At 47.5% G+C, this 25,155-nt stretch overlaps 3 protein-coding genes and 1 pseudogene across 4 annotated transcripts; 3 read left to right on the top strand and 1 right to left on the bottom strand.

Annotated features, from left to right (window-relative positions):
• The first annotated feature begins 440 nt into the window (after nucleotides 1–440).
• LOC117862039 (uncharacterized) lies at nucleotides 441–2,855 on the top strand. Of its 2 annotated transcripts, none has more exons than XM_034745583.2 (2): nucleotides 441–1,609; nucleotides 2,138–2,855. In XM_034745583.2, the coding sequence occupies exon 1, from the start codon at nucleotides 705–707 to the stop codon at nucleotides 1,602–1,604; it is 900 nt and encodes a 299-aa protein (XP_034601474.1). In that variant the 5' UTR covers nucleotides 441–704; the 3' UTR covers nucleotides 1,605–1,609; nucleotides 2,138–2,855. The 2 variants fall into 2 exon arrangements, with proteins under 2 accessions (XP_034601474.1, XP_072151610.1); XM_072295509.1 differs by lacking the exon at nucleotides 2,138–2,855 and adding an exon at nucleotides 1,716–1,928 and having other exon boundaries at nucleotides 442–1,609.
• Nucleotides 2,856–3,095: 240 nt separating this feature from the next.
• LOC117861937 (uncharacterized) lies at nucleotides 3,096–4,979 on the top strand (annotated as a pseudogene).
• Nucleotides 4,980–7,178: 2,199 nt separating this feature from the next.
• Nucleotides 7,179–9,979, bottom strand: LOC117839486 (soluble inorganic pyrophosphatase 6, chloroplastic). Its single transcript, XM_034719829.2, has 5 exons — nucleotides 9,501–9,979; nucleotides 8,451–8,551; nucleotides 8,173–8,354; nucleotides 7,558–7,656; nucleotides 7,179–7,476 (listed from the first exon to the last, which is right to left on the bottom strand). The coding sequence occupies exons 1-5, from the start codon at nucleotides 9,890–9,892 to the stop codon at nucleotides 7,384–7,386; spliced, it is 867 nt and encodes a 288-aa protein (XP_034575720.1). The 5' UTR covers nucleotides 9,893–9,979; the 3' UTR covers nucleotides 7,179–7,383.
• Nucleotides 9,980–20,394: 10,415 nt separating this feature from the next.
• Nucleotides 20,395–23,234, top strand: LOC117841013 (WAT1-related protein At1g44800). The gene is made up of 5 exons (XM_034721616.2): nucleotides 20,395–20,813; nucleotides 21,626–21,688; nucleotides 21,773–22,289; nucleotides 22,387–22,538; nucleotides 22,673–23,234. The coding sequence occupies exons 1-5, from the start codon at nucleotides 20,623–20,625 to the stop codon at nucleotides 22,896–22,898; spliced, it is 1,149 nt and encodes a 382-aa protein (XP_034577507.1). The 5' UTR covers nucleotides 20,395–20,622; the 3' UTR covers nucleotides 22,899–23,234.
• The last annotated feature ends 1,921 nt before the right edge of the window (nucleotides 23,235–25,155 follow it).

The following is a 25,155-nucleotide window of genomic DNA, read 5'->3' as shown; positions in this document are numbered from 1 at the left end:
CGCTATTATTTTTGTTTTACCTTTATTTTTCTTTCACTACGGCACTACACTTTCCTCTCACGCCAACGTTGAAGTTGCTCTGGCTCAAGCAACGGCACAAGCGATGAACTACGTCGAGGTAGTTCATCGTGGTAGCAAGGTCATCAATAGATATTAAATTTCGATAATCGCATGTAGCAATACATTAAGCTATTCTAGACATCTATCTATGGAAAACACTGCATTCTAAGATATTATTCCAAATCTAGCAATGTGATTTTCATATAGCAATTTTTTTAAAATCTGACACCCAAATAACAAAAAATGACACCAATTGATCCATTACGTCAAAAAAGGAACAAGATTGCTTGTTTGGTTCAGAAATGGCGCGTGTGACAGAACTTCAAGCCGAAAGTGGTTTACTGTTTGTTTGGTTCAGAAAAATGGCGCATGGCTCGGTCGCGTTCCAAAGACAGAGATGGTGAAGCAGAACAAGCAAGCGGGCACATCACGGATGACGGAACACAAGCATCCGGCGCAGCGGCAATTCACGCGATGTCCGATCCCCGGCGACTTCCTCACCCAGGCCTCCCCCGAGTCCACGCCCCCATAGAGCGCACGCCCTCGCCGCGCCCACGCCGCGCCCCATAGAACGCAACGCACGCCCTCGCCACGCCGCGCCGCGCCGCGAGCCCCGCCCCGCTCCGCCCCACCGCGCCGCAACGATGTCATCCAGGCGCCCGTCCGCATCCGCCATGGACGCCGACGCGCCCCCCTCCCCTCCCAGATCGAAGAAGCGCCCGTCCCGCAGGAGCGACAGCGACTGGAGCCCAAACCCTAGCCCCCGCGGCTCCCCGACCGAGCACAAGCGCAGGCGCCGCACGTCCGCGGAGTCCGCCGCGCTCGCGCTCACCGCGGTGGCCGCGCGCGCGTCCGCGGCCGGCTCCGACGCGGGCCGCGGCGGCGCCCGGAGGAGCCAACGCCCGCGCCGGCGCACGGCACGCGCTGACGGGGGCGACGGGGCCATCCAGATGCTCGGGGCCGCGGCCGCCCGCGTCGGCGTCCAGAAGCACAAGTGGAGCGACGCCGACGAGTTCACGCTCCTCGCCGCCGCCGTCGCCTTCCGCGAGCGCAACGGCCATGCCCCGCGCCTCCCGGACATGGCCGAGCTGTTCGACTCCATCTGCGACTCCATCTCCCCGCACATCGACCAGTTCATGGTGTACTACAAGATGAAGCGGTTGAAGAGCAAGTTCCAGCACTCTGATGGCCCGCGCGACCGTCGCCTGCGCAACATGTGCTCCGTCCTGTGGGGCGTCGGCGTCGTTCCCTCTTCCGAGGACGACTCGGACGCCGGCGAGAGAAGTGGTGTACCGGATGCAGCAGCCATGATGCCGGTGGTCGCCGAGGTGCTCGGTGAGTACTGGAAAACCAATGAGCGAGTCATGGCGGGGGTGCCCCTTGAGAAGGGCCTGTCACTATTGGGGAAAAAAGAGGGCAGATTGCTTGAAACCAAGTGGAGGCAGCAGCTTGATGAAGAGATGCAATCGCAGATGCGGCAGCATGATCTGGCCAAGGAAGTCTGCGGCTTGCTCACTGATGCCATCAAGGGCCTCGGCCCTTAGCTCGGGTATGAATGCCATGCCATGCTGCATTAGATCTGTAGGAGATTTCCTTCTCCTTCCTCAGTTTGACTGTGTGTTGTGTGATTAGCTCAAACTTGTTGCTCATTTCAGACTTGGTGTTGGGTCAATTATAGTAGAAGTTGTTTAGAGAAAGCTGGAGGTCAAACATTCTTCCCGATTTGTTGTAGCATCTTCTCTAAAATGATGACACAGTTGCATTGTCCGACTTCTGTAACAAAACAGCACGGCAAGAATGCCTGCTTTGGTTAGTGAATCAGTTATGTTCTATTCAGCTGGCCTGCAAAAGAGCTGAGCTTCAGCAAACTTAACCATGTTGATTTGATTTTATTTAGTATCATCAAGCCTATATGACTGCTTTGCTCAGATCCGCAGACTGAAATTTGCTATAGTATTCCTTGAGTCATCCTTGTGCAAATCCAGAAATTGCTATTCTGATCCTGAATGAATGGTGGCCAGGGAACAGTGTTGCGAAAGGGAATTTTGATAAGAAATGCAACTTTTTTTTATTTCAGATGGATTGTGGAAGAACGCACATTTGCGCACATAACTAGTTTTCAGATACTGTGCATTCTCTGAAACCATGTTCTGATGAATTTGCTGTAACTTATCTCAATCCGTCCAATAATGCAGTGCTATTCTATCCCGAAGTTGTTCAAGCTATGTACATCGAAATGTAATTTCCATCCGCAAATAGTGGGTTTTGATGTTCCTTGGAGCAGTTGAATCCATCTCGTCCGAACTATCATATTTGGTTCAAAAGCTGCCTTCGCATCAATTTCTCTGCGTTTGCTTGCAAGTTTGTCACTGCAGGAAACAACAGAACAGTAGAAACTCTCACAGCTTAATTCGAACTTTAGAAATGTTACTGAAGTGAGTGAAAACCTTTTGCCGATATCTAGAGAAAGAGAACACATGTTCTTTCGACTGTAATCACTCTTTCCTTTCCACGCTTCCTGAACTTCAGTCCTGAAAAATGGCGTTCTGTTCTTTTCAGACGATGCCCTCTTCTTTCTTTGCCTCCGGTCGCCGGCGTCCGGGAAGAAAGAAGAGAGCATCTTCTCTGGACTCTGGACACGCGACGTGGTCTGTTAGATCGAGTTGCTGTCAGGATGTTGAAACGATGATAGCATTTGGATCATCACTATAGGACATAACTCATCGTCAGAAATATGAGTCTTTTTCAGATGACTTGATGACTCTGACTAGCTTCTATCTTTTTTTTTCCCCTTTGCCTTCTATGTATGCTGACAATGAAATCTAGAGCTTTTATAGCATTGATTCTAGTAGAATATAACGCAACAGGTTATTACTGAAATGTTTCAGTCCATGAATCGGAATAGATAAAGGATTTCGGAGAATTTTGAGGGAAGGCTTGCACGGTTGCACCTACAGCACACGCAGCCTCGAAACAAAGGGCGCATCCCGGACAACACAGTGGAGTAGCGGATACAGCGCACTGAGGCCGACCAGTGGTAGCCCCCTGGCTTCCCCGCCTCGACTTCTCAGATTGGTGAGCAGCTGAGCATCGGACCCGCCGGCCCACTCCAAAGAGCGCGCGCCACCTGCCACGCCGCCGCGATGCCATCGGATCAGCTGTCCGCGTCCACCGTGGACGCCGACGCGGCGCCCGCGTCCCTCTCCTCTCCCAGATGGAAGAAGCCCTCGTCCGGTCCCCATCCCCGCACGGGCGACTGCGACCGGGGCCCCAACCCTAGCCCCCTCGGCGCCCCTTCGTGCAGGAGCGAGCTCAAGCGCAGGCTCCGCGAGTCCGCGGAGGCCGCGCGCGGGTCCGGCGACGGAGGCAGACAAAGGCTCGGGCTTGCGGGCGTCACTGTCGGCGTAGGCCACGGCGCCGTCCAGAGTCTCTGGAGCGACGCGGACGAGGTCACGCTCCTCGCCGCCGCCGCCGCCTTCCGCGAGCGCACCGGCCGTGTCCCGCGCCTCCCGGACGCGGCGGCGCTGTTCGGCTCCATCGGGGACTCCATCTCGCCGCACATCGACGAGGTCAAGGCGTACGACAAGCTGAGCCGCCTCGAGAGCAAGTTCCTGCACGGTGCGTCGGGGAGTCCCGCCGGCACGCACGACCGCCGCGTCCATGACTTGTCCACCAAAGTATGGGGCCTCGCCAACGTCGTGTCCCCTCCCGAGGACGACTCGGACGGCCAAGACGCTGAAGAGAGCTGCAGTGACGAGCGACGCCTGATCATAGAGCGCGCGCCACCCGTCGACGCGCTGATGCCACCCGACGCGGCGACCTTGGACGCCGACGCGGCACCCGCGCCTCCTTCCCCTCCCATTGCAAAGAAGCACCCGCCCAGCCCTCAGCGCGGCATGGACGGCGACCGCCAGGACCCCAACTCTAGCCCCCGCGGCTCTCCCTCCCGCAGGAGCGAGCCCAATCGCAGGCTCCGCACGTCGGCGGAGAGTACCGTGGCGGCCGCGCGCGGGTCGAACGTCGACGGAGGGCATGGAGACGTCCAGAGTCTCGAACCTGGGGGCGTCGCTGTCGACGTAGGCCAGAGGCTCGAACCCGCGGACGACGGAGGCCACGGCGCCGCCCCTAATTATCCCAGGACATGGAGCGACGCCGATGAGGTCACGCTCCTCGAGGCAGCCGCTGCCTTCCGGGAGCGCACTGGCCAAATACCGCAGAAACGGGAGTACGGGACGCAGGGGTGCTGCTCCGCTCCATCAGGGGCTCCATCTCCCCGCACATCGACGAGGCCAAGGTGTACCACAAGCTTCGTCGCTTCAAGAGCAAGTTCCGGCACGAGGCGCCGGGGAAATCCGCCACTGGGCACGACCGCCTCGTGCATGATCTTTGTGCCAAAGTTCGGGGCTTTGGCAACACTGTGGCCCGAGATGCATCAACCGTGATGCCGGTGGTCACCGAGGTGCTTGCTGAGTACTGGAAAATGAATGAGCGGGCATTGGCGGGGTTTCCCCTGGAGAAGGGTCTTTCACTACTAAGCAAAAAGGAGGGCAGATTGATGGAAACCAGGTGGAGGAAGCAGCTTGATGAAGAGATGCAAACACAGATGCAGCGCCATGATCTGGCTAAGGAAATTTGTGTCTTGCTCAATGACACCGTCAAGGGTCTCAGTTCTTGACTCTGGTACGAATGCCATGCTGCATGTAATTTGTAGGAAATTTCCTTCCCTAGCCTAACTACTTGTTCTTAGCTATTTTGAACTTGTTGCTCGTTCTGTAGTTTAATTTAGTGTCAGGAAAATTACCTTAGAAGTTGTTCAGAGATGGAAACTGAGTGTGCTGCCTGATTGTTGCAATGTTCTGCATTTGTCTGACTTCTGTTCGCAAAATAGCACAGCAAGCGTTTCTTAATGCAGTGCATCACATACTGGAAAATCAGCTAAGCTGGACTGCAAAAGAGCTGAACTTCAGCCAAGTAAATTAACTATATTTCTGTATGTTTAGTTCATCAAGCCTATATATAATTGCATGGCTCAGATCACTAGGTTGAAGTTGGCAATTTGTCATGCCATCCTTGAGTGGGTTTCGAAAAAATGCCATCCTTCAGTGAATTCAGAAATCGACCATGCTGATCCTGAATGGATGGTACCACCTTAGTTTTCATGCACTCTTAGTTTCTGATTTAGATATAGGATTGGACAATTTCAAGATTGAACAGCACTGTGAAAAGGGACTTTTATTAGAAAAGCAACCCCTTTATATATGGATGATTAAGTATGCACAATTTTGATCATATGCAATTCTTCAATGCGGACATTCTCTGGATCCGGACTGAGAAATTTGTTTGAACCTAGCTCAATCGATCTCTGCAATAGTCTATTGTAGTGTTGTCTGGAAGTTGTTGACTTAGTCCAAAAAAAAGTTCAATCCGTCTCATATGCATTGCCAGTGTTGGTGCTCTTTTTTTTTTTTTTGGGGGGGGGGGGGGGGGGGGGAGGGGTGGCCTCTTGGGAGCAACGGAATCCATCTCGTCCCCACTCTCACTTAAGTTCTATGATGAATAGCAGCTACACTGTGATATTTGTGTGGCTTCAGCCTGTATAATCACTTGAGCAAACTGTCAGCATCCTGATGGGTTTTCTTTTTGAGGTATTTGAGCTACTGAGCACCACTTGATTAGACCAGCTCTTCTCATTCCTTGGTTGGGAGCTTGTACACTACTATTATAACACATAAACCCCAATTTGGAACCTCACCGTTGACTCTGTCAATCTTAAGGAGCGCGGTTTTCTGTCCACCGAAAGATGGCGATGCGGTCAGCAGTTCACCGTTCATCCTGTTTTTTGGCATGCCATAACTAGATACGTGCGAGGGAATTCAATGTCTGCAATTGTTCAATCACTTGTACTGTTTTTTTTTCCGGGTAAATCACTTATACTGTTCATACAACGGAGTTGGTACCTGGTGCTAAACACGAACACTCTGCAGGTAAGGCACAAATGGATTGTTAGTTGGTAACTCTTGGCAAGGCACAACTTTAAGTGCTGAGGACCTCTAGAAGGTGAACAACCTCCAGGATTGCTCTCTGCATCGTAATCAAGTCGAAGTTTTTTTTATTCCCTGATCGCACCAGTTTCTGTAGGATCTAATCATCAAAGTGGTTGCTTTTGCTACAGTTTTAGGCCTTATTTTTGCGCAGGGGAATTCTCTCTTAGGTTCGTGCAGGGGCGATGATGTCCTTGCAGGAATCGAAATTTTTTCCTGCAAAACTCGAATGAAATCCTTGAGCTCCCAGGCCTCTGGTAGTTGGGTTTGCAACTTCTGCGCATGCGATATATTTTATCTATATTGACTTCTGAGATGTAACAATCCAACACCAAAAACGATGTTTAATCGTGCTGTAAAAGACTTGCTTAACGGCCTGAAACTACTTTGGCTCAGTTTACTAGTGTTCCGACTTCCTGAGGGGGTGTTTGGATACGAAGTGCTAAACTTTAGCAGGGTCACATCGGATGTTCGGATGTTAATTAATATTAAATATGAGCTAATTACAAAACTAATTGCACGTATGGAGTCTAATTCGCGAGACGAATCTATTAAAGCTAATTAATCCATCATTAGCAAATGTAAGCACCACATTGTCAAATCATGAACTAATTAGGCTTAATAGATTTATCTCGCGAATTAGACTCCATATGTGCAATTAATTTTGTAATTAGACTATGTTTCTAATTGCACATATGGAGTCTAATTCGCGAGACGAATCTATTAAAGCTAATTAATCCATCATTAGCAAATGTAAGCACCACATTGTCAAATCATGGACTAATTAGGCTTAATAGATTCATCTCGCGAGTTAGACTCCATCTGTGCAATTAATTTTGTAATTAGACTATATTTAATACTCCTAATTAGTATCCAAACATCCAATATGACAGGTGCTAAAGTTTAGCCGGACCCCTAAATAGTTTAGCAGGAGGTATCTAAACACCCCTGAATGAGTTTCCATTTTGGAAAACATGCTGCTTATCTTTATTTATTTTTCAGTTTTTGAGGGAGAGAGTGATACACACAATATTTATTTTTCCTTTTTTGAGGGAGAGAGTGATACACGCAATAATATTCAGTCGCTCAAGAATAATTCCTCTCCAGCGTTGCATTATGGAGAACTCGCTCCAGAATCATTATTCACTCGACAAGATTATTCCTGTTAAACGGTTCGCAAAAAGGTCTGCAAATGAAGAAGCATGCTTACAGCATACAAAACGACATGCTTAAGAAGAATGCAGTTCAAAGAATGTTGTGGCTTCCCATGGACCAAAGAAGATTAGGCTAGTGAGAGCTCTCCAGCAGGGACATTCCTCTTCACCAATTTCTCCCATGATTCGTTGGTTTCCTGAATGACCTTCAGAGCATATTCCTAGTTGACACGAACAAGGATACCATAAGATTGCAAGAATAATCTCCGTGCTTCAGGCTAAACAAAGAAGTTAAGACTTACCTTGCTTGCGGGCTTGTTGCCGAGACCAAATCTATTGGCAGGCTTTCCATCTGGTATCTTGTAGTCTCTGAACCAGTCTCTGATGGCAGTCAGTGTCCCCTGATCAAATTACAAAATGGCCAAAACAAATGTAAGAGAAAGTGGACATTGGCTGCGCAGGCAACGTTGCAGTATGGACAGTGTGATTGAACTCAACGCACAAACCTAACAACAACACAAAAAACAAGGACAAACTAATTCGGGTAAGATCATCATAGGGGTAACATTTATCCCTTGTCAATGCCAAAGTTTGCTACCAATGATTTACTTTCAGACTCTTCAGCTGAACCTCAAAAACTAAAAACAGAAATCAGTAGTGAAAAGTGGCATGATATGAAGGCATCCCACTTTCCAATACATGAACAGCGAGTGAGTATTTTATGCAATATTTGCTTCAACTGTTTTTTTAAAAGGCAAAATAAAAACAGTGACACTTTTTTCTCAAGAAAAAAAATAGTAATAAGAGTGACATAACATGGAGAAATGCCCCCACTTGCCACCAGAGACATTGGCACTAGATACTGAAGGAGAACAAGGACAAGCACTAAAAGAGAAGGACAGGGACCACAATCATACCGGAAAATGCTTCTCAACATCATCCACATCATTCACAAGAGATGCTTTGGGGTCGTCCAAAGAAATGGCCACAATTTTCCAGTCAAGCTCCCCCTCATCTATCATTGCTAGAGCTGCCAATGGTTTAACCTTAAGAACATCCCCAATATTGGCACGTCTTTCACCTATCTCAACAACATCAACTGGAAAATAAAGCCACAGGAAAGAAAGATTTAGATAACCCGAAGTTAATATGGAAACCACATTTTTCAAAGATAACAAATAAAAATGTCCATTACCAGGATCATTATCTCCGAATGCTCCTTCCACATCAGAATTTGCAGAAGTCGGGTCCTCCCATGTTTGAGGCAATAATCCATAGTTCCAATTAATATTGTACCTGATGTAACAAGTAATGTCAAAGAAAGCTGTGCAAAAATGCGCTGTGAGGCCAATAACAGTGTAAACTCAATTGCATCTCCAACAAGCATGTATGTTTCACAGTTGAAGCCTGATAACAACATAAAAAAAAGAAACTTCATTGAATATTGTATTATCCCAAAAATAAAGAAATCAAGTCAAAGCATAACAGAGCAGCGTCAGACTTTTAATCGAGAACAAATTCCCCTTGTTCATTTCATCAATGTACCTTACTGAATCATAAGTTTCTAGCATGATTACAACTACCATTCTCCTTGAGGATATCTCTGTAAAAGTTTTTTCTTCTCAATCTACTCATTAACAAAAGAACCAAAGATGATGGAAACCTTGTCACTTGAAATACAAACACCAAGCTAAATACCCCTTTTCATCCTTTATAGGATATACTGTAATGGGTATATTGACAGCAGTGACAGCCACAAGCATTCGACCAGAGCAGTTTGAATGAACTATTTAGCCACTCCATTGTTTCCATGACCTTACATGCCAAACTGAAAAGATTAGGATTACTTCACATAAAGACCAACATCAAATCTGAATTGCTGAATTGCACCAAACTAAGAAGCCAGACTAGCAATTTCAGTTCCCATCAAAACAATTTTAGTAACCTACAGGCTACAGAACTTTCCCACTACAATATAGACCACAGGTGCTGTTGCATAGCCAACCCAAAAGGTAGAAACAACGAGAATCCATCAGATTGGATCAAGAGAGCGAAAACCTTTTAAAATGTCAACTTTTCTACTATACGTTATCATTTAATTGAATACCATCACGCCCTCGATTTTCATGTTTTAGTTCCAATTAGAACAAAAGAGGCGATATTTTTTTTTCTAAAAGGACAAAATAAACCGTAAGTCAAGAACTGCAAATTTCTTATCCAATTTTCCCGGTTCAAAAGTCCTTACGGGTAGTATCGGAGGTTGCCCTTCTTGGTGTCCTGCTTGATGGGCGTGAAGGCCTCGTCGGTGGCGACCTCCATCTTGGCGCTGCTCTCCTTGGGGATCTCAACGATGAAGTGGAACACCCCGTCCCCGGCGCGCAGCGGCACGTCGTGCCACGGCGACACCTTCCGGCCCCCGCCGTCGACGAGGAACACGCGGTAGTCGAGCGTCTCGGGCTGGCCCTGCTCCTTGGGGCGGAGGTCGGCGGTCTTGAGAAGCGCGGTGGTGGTGAGCCCCCGCTGGCGCTGGAACCGCACGGCAGTGGGGAGGCGGGCGGCGCGGCTGCGGAGGCCGGCGCCCGCTAGGAGCGTGAAGCGGGTCGCCGCGGTCGCGGACGCCGTGGCCGCGGTCGCCATCTGCGCGGGCTCCGGGGGCCGCCGGGTACGGTGGTGGTGGAGGAAGGAGGAGTTGGAAAAAGGAGGCGGCGGCGGTGGCCACTGAGGAGTGGGGGCTGCGGATGACGAGGCCAAGGATTAGCTCGGGGCTTTATCAAAAAAAGGATTTGCACGGGGTGGACGGGTGGTGGCTAGCAGCAGGCTTAGCTGACCAGGTGGGCCCGACCTGCTGTCTTGTGTTGCCGGCACGGATATCCGGAGATTCGAGGAATGTTTCGTGGGCTGCTGGGCTAGTAAGGGCCAGCCGAGTCATCAAGAGTCATCAAGATTTGGGAAAGCCCGGCCCAGAATGAAGGTGGGTTGGCACTACATCCCTGGCTTGCTTCGCGGATATCAGCGTCACCGAGCGAATCCAATTGGATTGGAGATTTGGACGGATAGTGTCTGCTAATGCCGCCTTGGCCGGGCACTGCAGGATAGGATCTCAGGGTTCGCCTGACCACTTTTACAGAAATTGTCTGAAATCCTCACTGTGAAATTTCCAAACCCTGCTAGCCGGCTCATTGCTGCAGCATGATCAGTGTGTAGGTCTTGCATTGGCCGGCCGCCGGCGATCCATGGCGATGGCAGTCCGTTCGATGCCTCAATACGGGGCCGAAATGCCGAATGACTCCACGACGATGGAAAAGCAGGACACAAGAAGGGTTCACCTATGGGAATGGGATATGACATGATTGGTGCCCTTTGCCCAAGATGTCGTGGTCCCTGGGAATTTGTGTGTTTGCAAATACACATATCCCCTTGATCTTTTCCCATGACAAATTGGCAACATGTCATGTGCCTTCATTGTTCTACTTAACCATGGATTGTAATCCCAACCATTAATAACATGACGGACGCGATTTTGTGGAGTATTCCACATGTGAATCGAGGACAAGTTGTTCTTTAAATTGGCAAAAACATGATGATTGCTGAATTTCGGGTCAAAAAATCAAAAAAGAAAAAAAAGTGCTGAATTGTGAAGGCGCCTTAAGAAGGAAGTAACACGCAACTCTGCAAGGTTTGCACACAGAAGTTTTTGTTAATATTGCGTCAAGGCCGGTTCAGTTACGAATTTTGATGAGATGAGGGCAGCACTACTACTAGCTAGTAGTAACTTATTAGTGATTATCTTCCGCGTGGCTTTATTTCGATGCCAATTTCAACTTGCAGAAGCTGCGCCATGACTGTGTTCAGAAATGTCCAATGTAAGAATGCTGAAAACACCATTTGGTTGCTGCCACCGTACGCAACATTCGTTCCAGAAGGTTATGGAATAATGTTTGGCGAAGTGCATTAGCCTCAGTGCTGGTTGGCTCTGCAGTCAGGAGGGATGTGTTTGATTCTAAAAGATGGCCGAGACGACAATTCAGAGATAAGCACGTCTTTTAAATATCGCAGCGCCTAATCAGTGCCCCATTCGTTGTTAAGTATCTTACTATTATTGATATTATTAATTGGAGATTCCTTTTGAAGCTTTCGAGTGAAAGCCACCTAGGATTCTAAGTGGTCACTTTAGAAAAAGAGAGAAATACTAGAAATTCTAAAAAAAAAAGCAAAACATCTAGCTATCAATCGGTAGACTCAAATCATCATAGCCATTAGATCTATTACCCACCTATGCCATTATGGAAATAGCCTAAACTAACCCTCTAAACCTATATTTAAATTGCTCACCTCTGTCATTATATAAAATAAACTAAAGTAACCCCCTAATCTTCGTCAAAATTACCCACTTATGCCATTACATTTTTTATTAAATAACCCAAAATGCAACTAAATTGCCCACCACTAATACTTAAAAAATAATTTAAAGTAGCTCCTTAAATTTCCATTAACCCCCTAATCTTCGTCAAAATTACCCACTTATGCCATTATATTTTTTTATTAAATAACCTAAAATGCAACTAAATTTCCCACCACTAATACTTAAAAATAATTTAAAGTAGCTCCTTAAATTCGCATCTATATTACCCACATATGCTATTATTAAAAATAACATAAGATATCCTTAATTTAAATCCAAATCACCTTAATTAAAAATACACATAAGTATGTGATTCAACATTGTCTAATTCTTACACTATTGATATTACGGTATATATGCATGATGTGTCTCACTATTTATAAAGATATAGATAAAATGATGAGAATATAGATTTCTATATTAAAATTGTAGCTCAAACTTTGAACTATTAAACAAATTCAAACACATGTCGTAGACAAATCCAAGCACATATCTGCAACATAAAGTGAAAATTTAAAGATTACAATTACTAACTAAAATCTATCACAATCGGATGAAGATAATAAGTATATATCATTATATCTATATAAGTATTGACTTCGAATATTTGACAAATGAGAGGTAACTCAAGGTAATAGTTTTTTTAATCAATGTGGTCTTATTTTTTTTCTTGGGAGGCTCCGCATTAGTTCTCATGAGACACGCTAGAAAAAAATATAAATTATAAATTCTCAAAAAAATCATATTCATCAATTATCATTCTTGTAAACTCTAATAATTATAGTCATTGGTCTGTTATATTTTCAAAAATTTTACCCACCATTATCATTATGAAAATATTCTAAAATAAATTGTAAACTAATATCTAAATTATCGAGCTCTACCATTAGAAAAAATAATCTAAAGTAACACCATAATCTTCATCCAATTTACTCATGCATATCATTATAAAGCATTACTTCAAATGTCATTCTAAATTTGTATATAAGTTACCCACTTATGCCATCATTAAAAATAATCTAAAGTAAACACCTAAATCATAATCTAATTATCTTCATGCGCATCATACGTAAATATCCAAAATTGCTAAATTACCTATTTATGTCATTGTTAATATAGAAATACTAAGTTAAGGTATATACGCATGATGGATGTCACCATGTAGACCATTTATATATGTATGTGAGGAAGTGATGAAAAACATTAATTTTATGCTAAACACCTTCTTTCAAGGTGCGATACAAAATGAAAAAAGTATGTAGATGAAAATATGTATAGAGTAATTAATAATTAAAAATCAATCATAATTGAACAAAGATAAGTACACATGCTATATAAGTATTATGTTGGAGTATTGAAAATACGACGGAGTAGTAGGTAACAATTTTGATCATTAGGTAGGAATTTATTTTTTAAATAATTTTCAAATACAATAGTTTTAAAATATTAATCCGTGCGGGAGCACGAGTTGATAGAGTAGTATAACGTTAAGGATAAGTTAATTAGTTTATTCTTAATTGATTAGCTCGTCATAAACGTAGTCATGTATTTAAAGCAAGCAGAGGGAGTTGCAAAATACTAGTGTTAAGCGAGAGAGAACTTCCAACCTAATTTTCTTTTGGATTAGCGGCATAGGACAGCGTCAGTTTTACTGAATACTAAGTAATAAAGTAGGAATAGAACTTCCAGGCCCAGTAGATAAATTATTAGAGAAAGTTATATATTTGACTTTTTAACTGGAATTTGTTAGCAAGTCTAATATTAATATTCTTGAATTAAACAGTTTCAAATTGGGTGATGAGAATGCGGAATGTACTCCAACGGATAAGATCACCAAAAAGAGGACTATTCTTCTTTCGAACAAAGCGGGGAGCATTTCCAGAATATCGCAATATCCACTGGGGAACTTTAGCTTTCGTACCACCGGTATCGTTTGTTCGTACTAAATACCACGCCATTTAGTACCGGTCAAAATGCCCGGTACTAAATGGTTTTGCGCCGCATACGCGCATCGTCTCAAGTCACAAGTCACACGTAATATGCGCGTACACGGTCCGTGGGATTCAAACCCATGACCTTTAAGCCTCGCGCGAATCTTCCTTACCATCTCACCTACACAATACATGTGATTGAGTTAGATATGCTTTCTTTTTCAAATAACCCGTGGAGAGACCTTTAGTAACAGTCAATAACACCAACCGGTACTAAATGTCACCATTTAATACCGGTCAGTGTTATTGACCGGTACTAAATAGTACTCTACGGGATACTGGTGTTGTTGCTCAGTACTAAAAGGTCTTCGAGGACTGAAAATTTCTACCCGGTACTAATTTAGGGTATTAGTACCGGATGAAAAGTTAAGGACGAATGATCATATTTCTAGCCGTGATTGAAGTGGCAGGAACTCCATATCTTAATTAAGCACCAAATTAAGCATTTAAGCAAAAGTTTAGGCGAGTCGGGTGTCGCAAAAGTCGCAAATCATTGATGCTAATGGCGTCACGCGATTCACGTAAGCATCAGCTTTCAGCTGAATATTCGTTGGTTCTCCGTTAGCCCCATGTGACAAGGTTAGCATTACCCAGCAGCCTCCATTAGCTGATGGATCCGATCTTTAATAAGAAGCTGATGCTGAAATCATTCGATTCTCTGAGCACGACTGATATCAAATGCGTCTCTGTTGATTCTGTGCTGTCCTTATACATATATTATATATACATATGGAATAGTAACTAATAAGGTAGAATATATACTAGTGGTAGTCATGCAGATTATTAATCGCTGATGAGGCAGGCAGTTGTGCCGTCGCCCAGGGAACAGTGTGGAGTGCAGGTGCAGCACAGGCCGGCCGGGGAGCAACTTGGCAGTGGAAATTCCTAATCAAGATCGATCGCGATCAGCTGTGTGACGAGCCCATCGTTTGGCGTTATTGCTGTGCTCTGCATGGATGGATGCGCAGCGCACCATCACGGCATCACCCATGGCGTCGTCGTCGGCAGCACCAACTGGCCGTGGCGCACGTAATTTCCTTTCCGCTGTCACAGATATTGACCTGAGGAAAGGGAAAGGCGAGTGGCTGCAGTGCGTGAGATTCAGCCGGCCGGCGCGGCGTTGTGGAGCGTGTGCTCATGATGCTTCCTTCCTCCGGCCCTCCTGCTGGCTCCCAACACCGGACTGCCGGCGCTGGCGGTGTGCGAGTGATGCGGGCAAGTGCATGTATTTTTGCCTTGGAGTTGGAGCTCCTTTTCAAGATGCGGTGACGGCGACAGGAGCCAAAAGGCGGATACGGCGTGCCGGCGAAGACAAATTAAACTCATGATTGAATCGGACACCACTGTCCGACGTGGTTAAGAGTCAGACTTCCGTTAGTCAGTGAAACGACCAGGGTCGTCCAGGGGGTTTCAAAGCCACACCACCACGGATAGAGAACGATTTTTGCAGCTTAATTGCCTGATCACCCTGGTCATGTCCCGAGTAGTAATATTTTTCACGTGCAAATGTGCAATGTAAATAGCAAACTCTGTGCAGTATCAGGCTGTTATCAGCTATTACCTTATCTTTCAGGTAAGTGATCTAGGGGGCATCTAGCTAGCTACCCAAGTGGTCGATCTCCGGACCAAAGGACAGTGTCCAATGTGTAAGCCACTGCATATGCTACGGTATTACCAGCAATGTCGCGGCTCGCGGCCGGCCTTTCTGCCCGCGGCACGCATTCTATAATGGGTGGGTGCCCAAATCCCTCTTGACTTGTGCCGGCCAGCCCTGCAACTTGCCCTAGCTGACCTGCGGCTGAACTGGACGGCAGAAGGGAGGAACCGGAGCCGGCCGCGGCCGCGCGCGGCGACGCGGAAGTGCGCAACACTGCCGATCATCGATTCGCCCGGGACATGCTCCGATCCCAGTCTTATCTGACGCCCCCCTTTTCATCTCTTTTGCACTGCACTGCCTTTATTTCGTACGCGCGTGCGTGCAGATAGACGATAGCTAGACATCTACTACTCCGCGTCGTAGTGGCCAGGCCAGCACTAGCTCGTCAACCCGATCGGCACCCAGGGATACACGCTCCTATCCCGTGTACGCCACTGACGCATCCCTCATCGGGGAGTAGTTGTTTGACGTACACTTCTATATACCAAACCGGAGGCGAGGTAATTGGGGGAGTTACTTTCTTTGCAGTGCCCGGGACAGGGTTGGAGGAGAGAGGGGGAGAGAGGACGACGACGACGGAGGCGATGCGGATCCTAACAGGAGCGCACCACGGCCTGCCGGGCACGGGAGCACCTGCAGGCGAATGCATCAGCAAGCACTAGCTGGTGGTAGTACTAGCTTAGCCAGCCAGCAGCTGGCGAGCAGGACGGGCACCATGCCCTGATTGCCTCCATTAGCTAGCGAGGTGGTGGAGATGCCGGACCCGCCGCGCCCTCCTCCCTCTCGATATCTCTCTCCTCTCGCGCGTGGTCACTTAATTGTGAAAAAGGCGCAGCACAGCGATGCCGATGTGTGCTCTCCTCCTCCCGCCCTAACTGCTCGATCTCGTGGCTTCCTTCTTCGCTCATTGGATGGACGGAGGAGGAGGGGGGCGCGACGATGATGTCTGAGCGCATTCCGACGAGTGTCGGAGTTGCGTGTCCGCGACTAATGTCTTTTTCTCGCTGACCCATGGTTATGCTGCATTTGTTGATCAATGCAACTCAGGTTATGCTGCACTTGCTCAATGCAACTCAGGGAGTCAGGGGGTGTGTGCGTGGCTCAACGGTTAAGATCGACTGCTCGAGAGATGTAACAGGGTCGTAGGACCTTATTAACGAAAAAAATCTGATCTAAACTGTAAATATTAAGTCGTAAGGCATCCCCGTCACCTTGCAGCACGTGGTTCATCTCCGCCATCTCTTCCGATTCCGTGGCAAGTTCAAACGTGACCATCAAGGAAGGGAGAGAGTGCAACTAACTTGGATTAGTAGCTAACAATCTACGCTCTCTCTTCCTTTAACTCTTTTGTAAGGTTGTGTGCTTCTAAGAAGAGGCCCGGGGTATTTCAACCTCTTTATACCATCTTGATGTAACAAAATTGAAATCAATAAAACTTTCCATTTCAGGAGAAAAAAGGTGATTGTACCTTGTTGGAAATGCCCAAGTGACGTTGGTATCACGAAACCAAGACAAAATGGCACACCTAGATCTAGTATTGGAATAAGAGTCTTCGTCTTTAACAGTGCACTATTGTTGACAAAGGATTTTCATAATGATTGGAACACTACTAGAAAACTCGATATTAGTACCGGTTTGTAGGATGCATATCTCCCGAAAATACATCCGGGATTAATCTGTCGAGATAAAAGGGAGGATCTTTTATCACGGGTCCCAAAATCGGGATATAAGACCCTCTTTTAGTCTATCGCCATGCCAGGGGCTGCCTCCCGCCCCTTTTATCTCGGTTGGTAATACCAACCGGGACTAAATGAACGTGCACGCAAGTCACAAGTCACGCGATTTTTCACGCAAAATATGCGCGTGCGCGGTCCGTGAGATTCGAACCCATGACCTCAAGCCTCACGCGTAGCTTCCTTGCCATCCCACCTATACACCGCATATGTTTATATTGGGGGATGCTATCCTTTTGTATTAACTCATGGAGGACCCTTTGATCCGGGTTGGTAACACCAAACAGGATTAAAGACCTCATTTAATCCCGGTTGGTAATACCAACCGGGATAAAAAGGTTCGAGGGATTTAGTCCTTTCCCAGCCACACATAGGAGAGGGTCCGAGGGCTTTATTCTTTTTTCAGCCATCCGTGGGGACCCTTTTATCCCGGTTGGAGTTTCCAACCAGGACTAAAGGACCCCCTTTTATCCCGGTTGCTTTAGTCCTGGGTGGTAATACTAACCGGGACTAAAGGGTGACGTTTTAGTCCCGGTTGATCTTACCAACCAGGACTAAAGGGTCCCCCACGTGTGCCTGAATTTTTCAACCGGGACTAAAGGATCGCCACGGGTGGTTGATTTTTGAACCGGGACTAAAAGGTCCCCTTTAGTCCCGATTGCAAATACCAACCGGGAGTAAATTGTAGCACACCCCCTTTTCTCCCGGGTCGACATTAAACCGAGACTAAAGGGGGTGGCATCTAAAGTCAGTTCTGTAGTAGTCAAAAAAAATGTGAGCTGTCCATTCAGAGAAATTGTGCGGTGGAAAAATACGAAGTATTTAAAGGTATCTAGAGAAAAGTACCAAGAAGTATCAAATAGGTGGGACCAAGTACAAAAAGTAGTAATTTAATTTATTTTTTAATTATATTACTCCGATCTTGTAGGATCCGAGTATCGCTCTCTAAGGATAAAAATTAAAGAAAAAAGTACTTGGAAGTACCAAAATCGATAATAATATTTATTTGCACAAAATAATGGTACCTACAGGATGCTAGTGTCGCTCTCCAAGGCCGGATAATAAACCTACATCCTATGTCCTTATTTGCATTGGTGATGAATAGAGTATAATATGAGGCTTGTGTCTTAACGTACTTATATGGGTGTGGAGATATGACCTAGGGTATACTATGGCTTGGCAAGAACATGATGGTTCGATCTCGACAAGTTTAGGCTCGTGCTTGATGTACAATTATTTGTCCACCATATCCTCCTAAAATCTAGGTGTATATGAGTAGTTCTCACCAAATCCTTTGGAAATAGGCCTAGTCATAACCGACTTGAACCTTAGAGATAAAATTAGAAAACTTTATGATGTACTTGACTGAATCCCCACGTATTTACTAGTAACCTTCCCAAGATACCTAGTTGAAAGCTCTAGAAGATCCTAGTCGCGTCGTACTCGTGGACCTAGGCCGAGGTAGTTCAATCTTATCAATATGCTCGTTAGGTTATTCTCAGTGGAAGTTTCGTATTTGTTTCATTCTCCACCTCAGGTAATATGGTGACATGACAAAACATTTATGTGGAGAGATAGAAATTGGTGCTCATTGTTTTCAACACGTTGGAAACATGCGAAACTCCATTGAGAGGGTTTGTGTTTAATCTCCACATGTTTCATCTACTCCCATTGATAACTTAAATGCAACATTTAGATGATATACTAGCCTATGAAATAGTGAAATGAAATTTTATGAGACTTAGTTTCATCCATCAACTCAAATATCTTTAGATAGCATTGTCCTCTTATAAACTGCGCAACAAAACCTCACACTGACAATGCCCTGATGAAGAATAGTTCCGGAATATGAACTCTACTTTGAGACACAAGTTTTAAAGGATATATATTACAAGTCAAAAGTCTCATACTAGTAGATGTTATGATGGTGCTTATATTTATGATTGAAGGGAGTATGTTCAAGAGCTGGTTACAGAATTGACAGCGGCCACTAGGACAGGAACCACCAAGGTGGTAAGTATGGAACCATGATTATCATGAGTAGAACGGTGACGGTGACCACGAGTGTCATCGAGTAGAAAGCAACACATGCAGAACCAACTGAACCATACCGCTGGTACACCAAACCTGCGGTACGGTGACGAGGTGAGATGTGCAGAAGGATGGTGAACTGTTGACACTGGGAAGCAATAATTTCAATTTGGAGTTAGTGCGGTGGCAGATGTGATATACTAGACGGCGACAACACATGCATGGTAGTATAGTAACAATGGCGACTTGGCGAGCGTGTGCCGGCTGCTTCGGGAAGGAGCCTGATGTGTTTGGCTGCTGGAGTCGACGAGGCATAGTTTAGTGGATCTCAAGGATGAGGTGGGTTGGAGCAAAAGCCTTACTAGTGGAGCCAACTAAAAAGGAATGTCTCTACTTCATTTTTTTTCTTTCAGGAAAGCACTGGGGTCGGGAATGGTAGTCGTCTCTACTTCATTCTGTCAGAGTATCAGACGATCTGGAAGAAAACAGAAACAACACAAGAACGACGACGACGATAATGCCAGCCCTCACGCCTAGTTTGCAGCAGTCGTTGTAGCTGTTTTCATGTCTTGTGTGACAACCTAGCTATAAACTCTTCACAGAACCTATCTTCTTTTCGAATTAGCCAATTAGCCTGATGACCGAAGAGAATATAACATTTGTCTGGCGGCAGGCGAGTATCGATGCCACATCTTATCAGCTGACTAATAACAGCATGTTCCATAATCCACACTGCTCTCTCCCTAATCGATCACGATATATGCTGTCGACAATGCAAGCACTTCTTTTTCATCAGAAAAGAAAGAAAGAAAAGAAAATGCAAGCACTAGCCAATCGGGGCCGTGAGACCTCTGCCCAAGCAGGTCCAGCTAACTCCCACAACTCTTGACCTGACGGCTCTGATGGTTCCTCCTCCCTGCCGCAAGTATTCGATCGGATCGACCTCCCCTTCGACCGGGGCAGCAGCAGCAGCTGAAAAAGATGCCTAACTCCCGTAGCGTCTACGTGCGCCCTGCATTTTTTCCGGGGGAAAAGGCCCGGGGCGAAAAGCAGGAATAGCTAGGGCGGAGGGGGGAGGCCGATGGGCTTCTCCTTTCGCCGGAAGTGGAATATTAAACAAGGAACAATTAGCTAAGCCAGCACTGCAACGGACAGCCGGGGGGGGGGGGGGGGGGGGGGGGGTGCCCCGTGCCCGTGACTCGGATCCATCAATGGCTGCACTTGGCATCTCGGCTCATCCAACTTCGATAGCTACGCCTGATGCACTGCGCCGTGCGCGCCCACAGCCACAGTGTGACGAGGGCGCGCCTATATAAATGGTTCGGTGAGCTCGCTGCCTCCTCACTGCCATAGCTTGCTTGTCTTGAGAGGAGCTCGAGGTAGTAGCCACAGCTAGAAGCAGCAAGTGCGAGTGAGAGGAAGAAGGCTTGGAGTTCTGAGAGAGAGAGAGAGAGAGAGAGAGAGAGAGAGAGAGAGAGAGAGAGAGAGAGAGAGAGAGAGAGAGAGAGAGAGCAGAGAGAGATTACTGTTTGATTTGATCGGGCGGGGGCAGAATGGGTGTGGGAAAGGTTCTGAACGATGTGAAGCCGTACCTGGCCATGATCCTGCTGCAGGTAGGGTTCGCCGGGATGTACGTCGTCGCCGTCGCCTCCCTCAAGCGCGGGATGAGCCACTTCGTCCTCGTCGTGTACCGGAACGTCGTCGCCACCGCCGTCATGGCGCCCTTCGCGCTCTGGTTCGAGAGGTAATCATCAATTCATCATGTCGGTCGCTCCACCACCACCATTCAGTTCCCTCTAGGCGTCTCTCTCTCGCACTCTCTGTGGACACGATGGATTCGATCTCGTCTCCATCGTTGTCTGCTAGCTTCAACACTTCGTATGCTGCCAACGCATGCATGTCATGCAAGTGCATACATCAGGAGAAAAGAGTTGTTGTGGCATATGCACTACTTGCGTTCATGTGTTCTGATGTTCATCCATCACATAGGAGGTGTCAAACTTGTTAGTCACGCATCGGATCTAAGAGTAGTTAGTTCATCCATTTTGTCTGCAACTGCAAAGGCTTAGCCGACGTAGCACTTCAGTGGTCGCTTTCAGATGGTGCATGGTCCACGACCAGCGCTTGCAGATCCTAGTCGGCGAAAGTAGCACGCCTATTCTATTCCGTACCCGCATCCTGAACAAAAAGTATATTCTTTCGCGGCTTTCGTTGTCATAATGTGTTGTTAAATCAGAATACACACACTGTAAATATTTGTTCTGGTGACCTAAATCACACACGCTGTAGAAGTAGAACCACCATGTCCAAAAATGTCAGTAGACAATAGTCCATCACCATCAGGGTGATATGATGGTGCATGACCTGCATGACTGGACAGTTGACCATGCAGTAGTTTTGTCTTTTTTTTTAAAAAAAAATGAAGCAGTAGTTTTGTCTTTGGGATTGACTGGATGCATCATGCTCTGTTTATTTTACTATTTGCATCTTACTCTGCACCATGATAAATCCACACACAACTAGCTCTTTGCTTAATTGTGATCTCCATTGGTGCAGGAGCGTGAGGCCAAAGATGACCTTTACCATCTTCCTCAAGATCATGGGGCTCGCCATACTCGAGTACGTACAAATCATCATATATACTCGTATGACAACACACTATACAGAGCTCGATGGAGATCTCACGTACATGTGAACTTGCAGGCCTGTGCTCGATCAGAACCTGTACTACATGGGGGCGAACCTGACCTCCGCCGGCTTCGCGTCGGCGCTGGTGAACGTCCTCCCGGCCATCACATTTGTCATGGCCCTCTTCCTGCGGATAGAGAAGGTGCGGCTGCGGAGCTTGCACAGCAAGGCCAAGATTGCCGGCACGGCGCTCACCGTCGTCGGCGCGGTGCTCATGATCCTGTACCACGGCCCCGTGGTGCCGTTCCCGTGGACCAAGGGGCAGCACCACGACGGCGGCGGCGCCCAGGTCGGCGGCGGTGGCTTCCTCCAGGGCACCCTGTGCGTCATCGTCGCCTGCGTCGCGTGGTCGGGCTTCTTCGTCCTCCAGTCCAACACGCTGCAGAGCTACCCCGCGGAGCTGTCGCTGACGGCGCTCATCTGCCTCATGGGCTCCCTGATGAGCGGCGCCGTCGCGCTCGTCGCCGAGCGCCGCAACACCCAGGCCTGGGTCATCGGCTTCGACACCCGCCTCTTCACCGCCGTCTACGCCGTAAGCTAGCCGGCCGCCTCCTTGCATGCGTTCTTACATCCAACGAACTACGTGTCCGCTGACAGCAGCCATGGCCCATGGATTCTGATGATTCCAGGGCGTAGTGTGCTCCGGCGTGGCCTACTACGTGCAAGGTGTCGTGTCGAGGCAACGAGGCCCGGTGTTCGTGACAGCCTTCAGCCCTCTGTGCATGATCGTAACCTCCGTGATGGGTTCCATCATACTCAAGGAAGAGATCACACTTGGAAGGTACAAAATTGACGTGCAGTCCACGTATACGATTCTATATGCTTTACATCATATCCAGATATTTCTGAAGATATACATGTATATAGTACTAGTGCTAATGCCATCGTCACGCAACCCTTCTTTTGCTGTTCCAGTGTGATCGGCGCGGTGATCATCGTGCTAGGCCTGTACGCGCTCATCTGGGGCAAGAGCAAGGACCACGAGAATCAGGTCGCCGACGTCTCCAAGGGCGCCGCCGCGGCCGGCGGCGAGCTCCCCATCACCTTGGCGCAGACCAACGGCAACGGCAAGCACGAGCTCGGCAACACCCGCGGCCTCGTCTTCGACGTCGAGACGCCGGCGACCAACGGCCACTACTAGTCCTTGTCCTCCTACCTACTCTTAAAGAAGCAGCATCAGCGGGCTCCACATCGTTGGCAGTCAGTGTTCTAGCTAGACACGTGTCATGGCTGTCGTCCAGTCGGTCCATAGATCGATCGAGTTGGAGCATACAAAACTGGTGCGATTTTTTCCTTCTTAATCCCGTTCTGTTTACTTCCTCCTGAAATTCTTGTGAGAGAGAGAGAGAGAGAGTGCAAGCAAGAGAGACAGAGAGAAGGACCCCTTACCTGATGTAATGGATAAGGCACCGGGTTGCTTAATCAATCAGCAAAAAAAGATCAGCTCTTCTGCTTACGTAGAGCTGGAATTAATTAACTCCATCAGTGCCTATTAATGCCCTCCCTTTAATCTGCTTAATGCGATCGTCCGAGGCGATGATCGATCAGCTTCGCATTTGCTATGCCTGCTCACCTTTGATTTGATCTGCATTCTCCCTTGGTGCACCCACTAATTGCAAGCTTTTGCTTGTTAATTGACGCCCTGAAATCGACAAGGAAACCCAAATGGGTGCCCGCTTTTGAGGATGTCACACGTTGATTCCTGCCATCCTCTGCTTTAATTTTCTATGGTTAGTAGTGCAGGATAACAGTGTCGAAGATTTGGTTTAAAAATGCGAGAGGAGATGCGTATCTGCTGACACTCTTATCATCTGGGGACTTTGTGGCTCATGCATGGACAGGACAGTCGGCGCTGTTCTGTATTCTGCCTGACGATGGCCGGGAGAATGGAATGTGCAGAGAGAGGACTGAAGAGGAACAACGGAACAAGCGACTTCTCTTCCAAACCCATCTGTCCCTATCATTGAATAGTCAAGTGCGAGTAGGCAGACTTGACTGACAGGCAAAAGCAAGGCATCGGAGGCCCAAAAGGAAGGCCCAGGTAGAGCACGATGCGTGTAAGGGCCCAAGGCCCAATTGCTCGCGGTGCGGACTGCGGATGCTTTCTTCTTCCTTCTCACGTCGTCTTCTTCTCCAGCCATACATAGGAGGGGGCGCGGTTGGCAGAGCAGAACAGCTGCCTATGGGTAGGGCTTCTGGCAGGGACGGAAGGCAGCGGCGGTCGACTGCGCAGGGCAGGAGGATGAGGGAGACCGACGGCCGAACCGGGGGGTCTTTGCAAAACAAATATTCAGATTAGGGAGCTATTTGCATATAATCGGATCGCGATCCAAATTAGTGGGGCATATGTAAAAAATTATTAGGGGTATATTTGCATACAATCGGATCGCGACTATTAATCGCGATCCACACCAGGGGGGGTATTTGTAAGATACTGAGGGTGCTATTGTAAATATTCCTGCCGGCGACATGGCACGAGTTCGCCCCGCTGCCGCCGACCTCAGCTAGCCCCACAGGTGGCGGCTAAGCATGCAGCTTGGCGATGCGACGCCCGCGTATGGCGGTGGCTGCGCTCGTATTCGCTCCGCAAGAACTGAGAGCTTCTGCGCCCTCTCGTCGTCCCGCCGCGCTCTTCGCCGGCCTCCGGTGAGCTCTCGGGTCTTGCGAACCGGTGCAGGAGTTTCTTAGATTTGTCAAGAATCCTTATCATCCTCAACTGCTTGCGCGCCATCGAGCGTGCGGGTATGCCGAACATGGATCATGGCGACCAGGCAGCTTAAATCCTTGGTTGAGATCCACGCCTTCAAGACATGGTGCCCAGCTTACTGCCTGACATGATGCTTCCGTGCGCGCAGGCAGGAGATGTTGACGCCTTGACGGTGAGGAGGCCAAGAGGTGGTCAGAGAGACTGATGGCGCCGTCAAGCGTCGACTAGAAACCCCGGCCATTGGCAGCCGGGTAGGCATGCATGACCGCATGATGATGGATATCTGACAAAAACTGAAGCCACCGACTGCTGCGCTCCACTTCACCAGTTCACCTAATTGGACCATAAAATTAGATGCGAAGTGTTGATATTTGTATAATTGTATCACGATCTGCAGTATCGATAATTAACTGAGCTAGTTGTGTCACTGAGATTTGGTTAATGAAGTGCAAGGCTGGACATCAGGACATGTGAACAATCTTAGAGTTCTTTTCTGCATTTACTGAAAGAAATGTTCAGGCCTGTTATCTTCACACCCCGAACAGCGTCTAATTGGGCAGTGGAACTCTTACAGCTCTGCTTACTGTTACGTTTTCTGCTGCCTTGCAGTTCGTGAAAATTATTTCAGTTTGGAGCAAGTCATTTGCACGTTTGTTTCCATCCATTCCAATGCTCATCAGTTAATACAGAT

This window comes from Setaria viridis, chromosome 1, assembly GCF_005286985.2.
Source record: "Setaria viridis chromosome 1, Setaria_viridis_v4.0, whole genome shotgun sequence".
NCBI classification, from domain to species: Eukaryota; Viridiplantae; Streptophyta; class Magnoliopsida; order Poales; family Poaceae; genus Setaria; species Setaria viridis.
Note: the sequence above shows the minus strand (reverse complement) of the source record. Positions and strands in the feature narration are given on the sequence as shown.

Coding starts and splice junctions, on each gene's coding strand:
- LOC117839486 (XM_034719829.2), bottom strand. CDS start 9,892: ATGGCGACCGCGGCCACGGCGTCCGCGACCGCGGCGACCCGCTTCACG. Junction 7,657..8,172: donor ATGTTGAGAAGCATTTTCCG/GTATGATTGTGG, acceptor TAATTTGATCAG/GGGACACTGACTGCCATCAG. Junction 7,477..7,557: donor GCAACAAGCCCGCAAGCAAG/GTAAGTCTTAAC, acceptor CGTGTCAACTAG/GAATATGCTCTGAAGGTCAT.
- LOC117841013 (XM_034721616.2), top strand. CDS start 20,623: ATGGGTGTGGGAAAGGTTCTGAACGATGTGAAGCCGTACCTGGCCATG. Junction 21,689..21,772: donor ATGGGGCTCGCCATACTCGA/GTACGTACAAAT, acceptor GTGAACTTGCAG/GCCTGTGCTCGATCAGAACC. Junction 22,539..22,672: donor GAAGAGATCACACTTGGAAG/GTACAAAATTGA, acceptor TTGCTGTTCCAG/TGTGATCGGCGCGGTGATCA.
- LOC117862039 (XM_034745583.2), top strand. CDS start 705: ATGTCATCCAGGCGCCCGTCCGCATCCGCCATGGACGCCGACGCGCCC.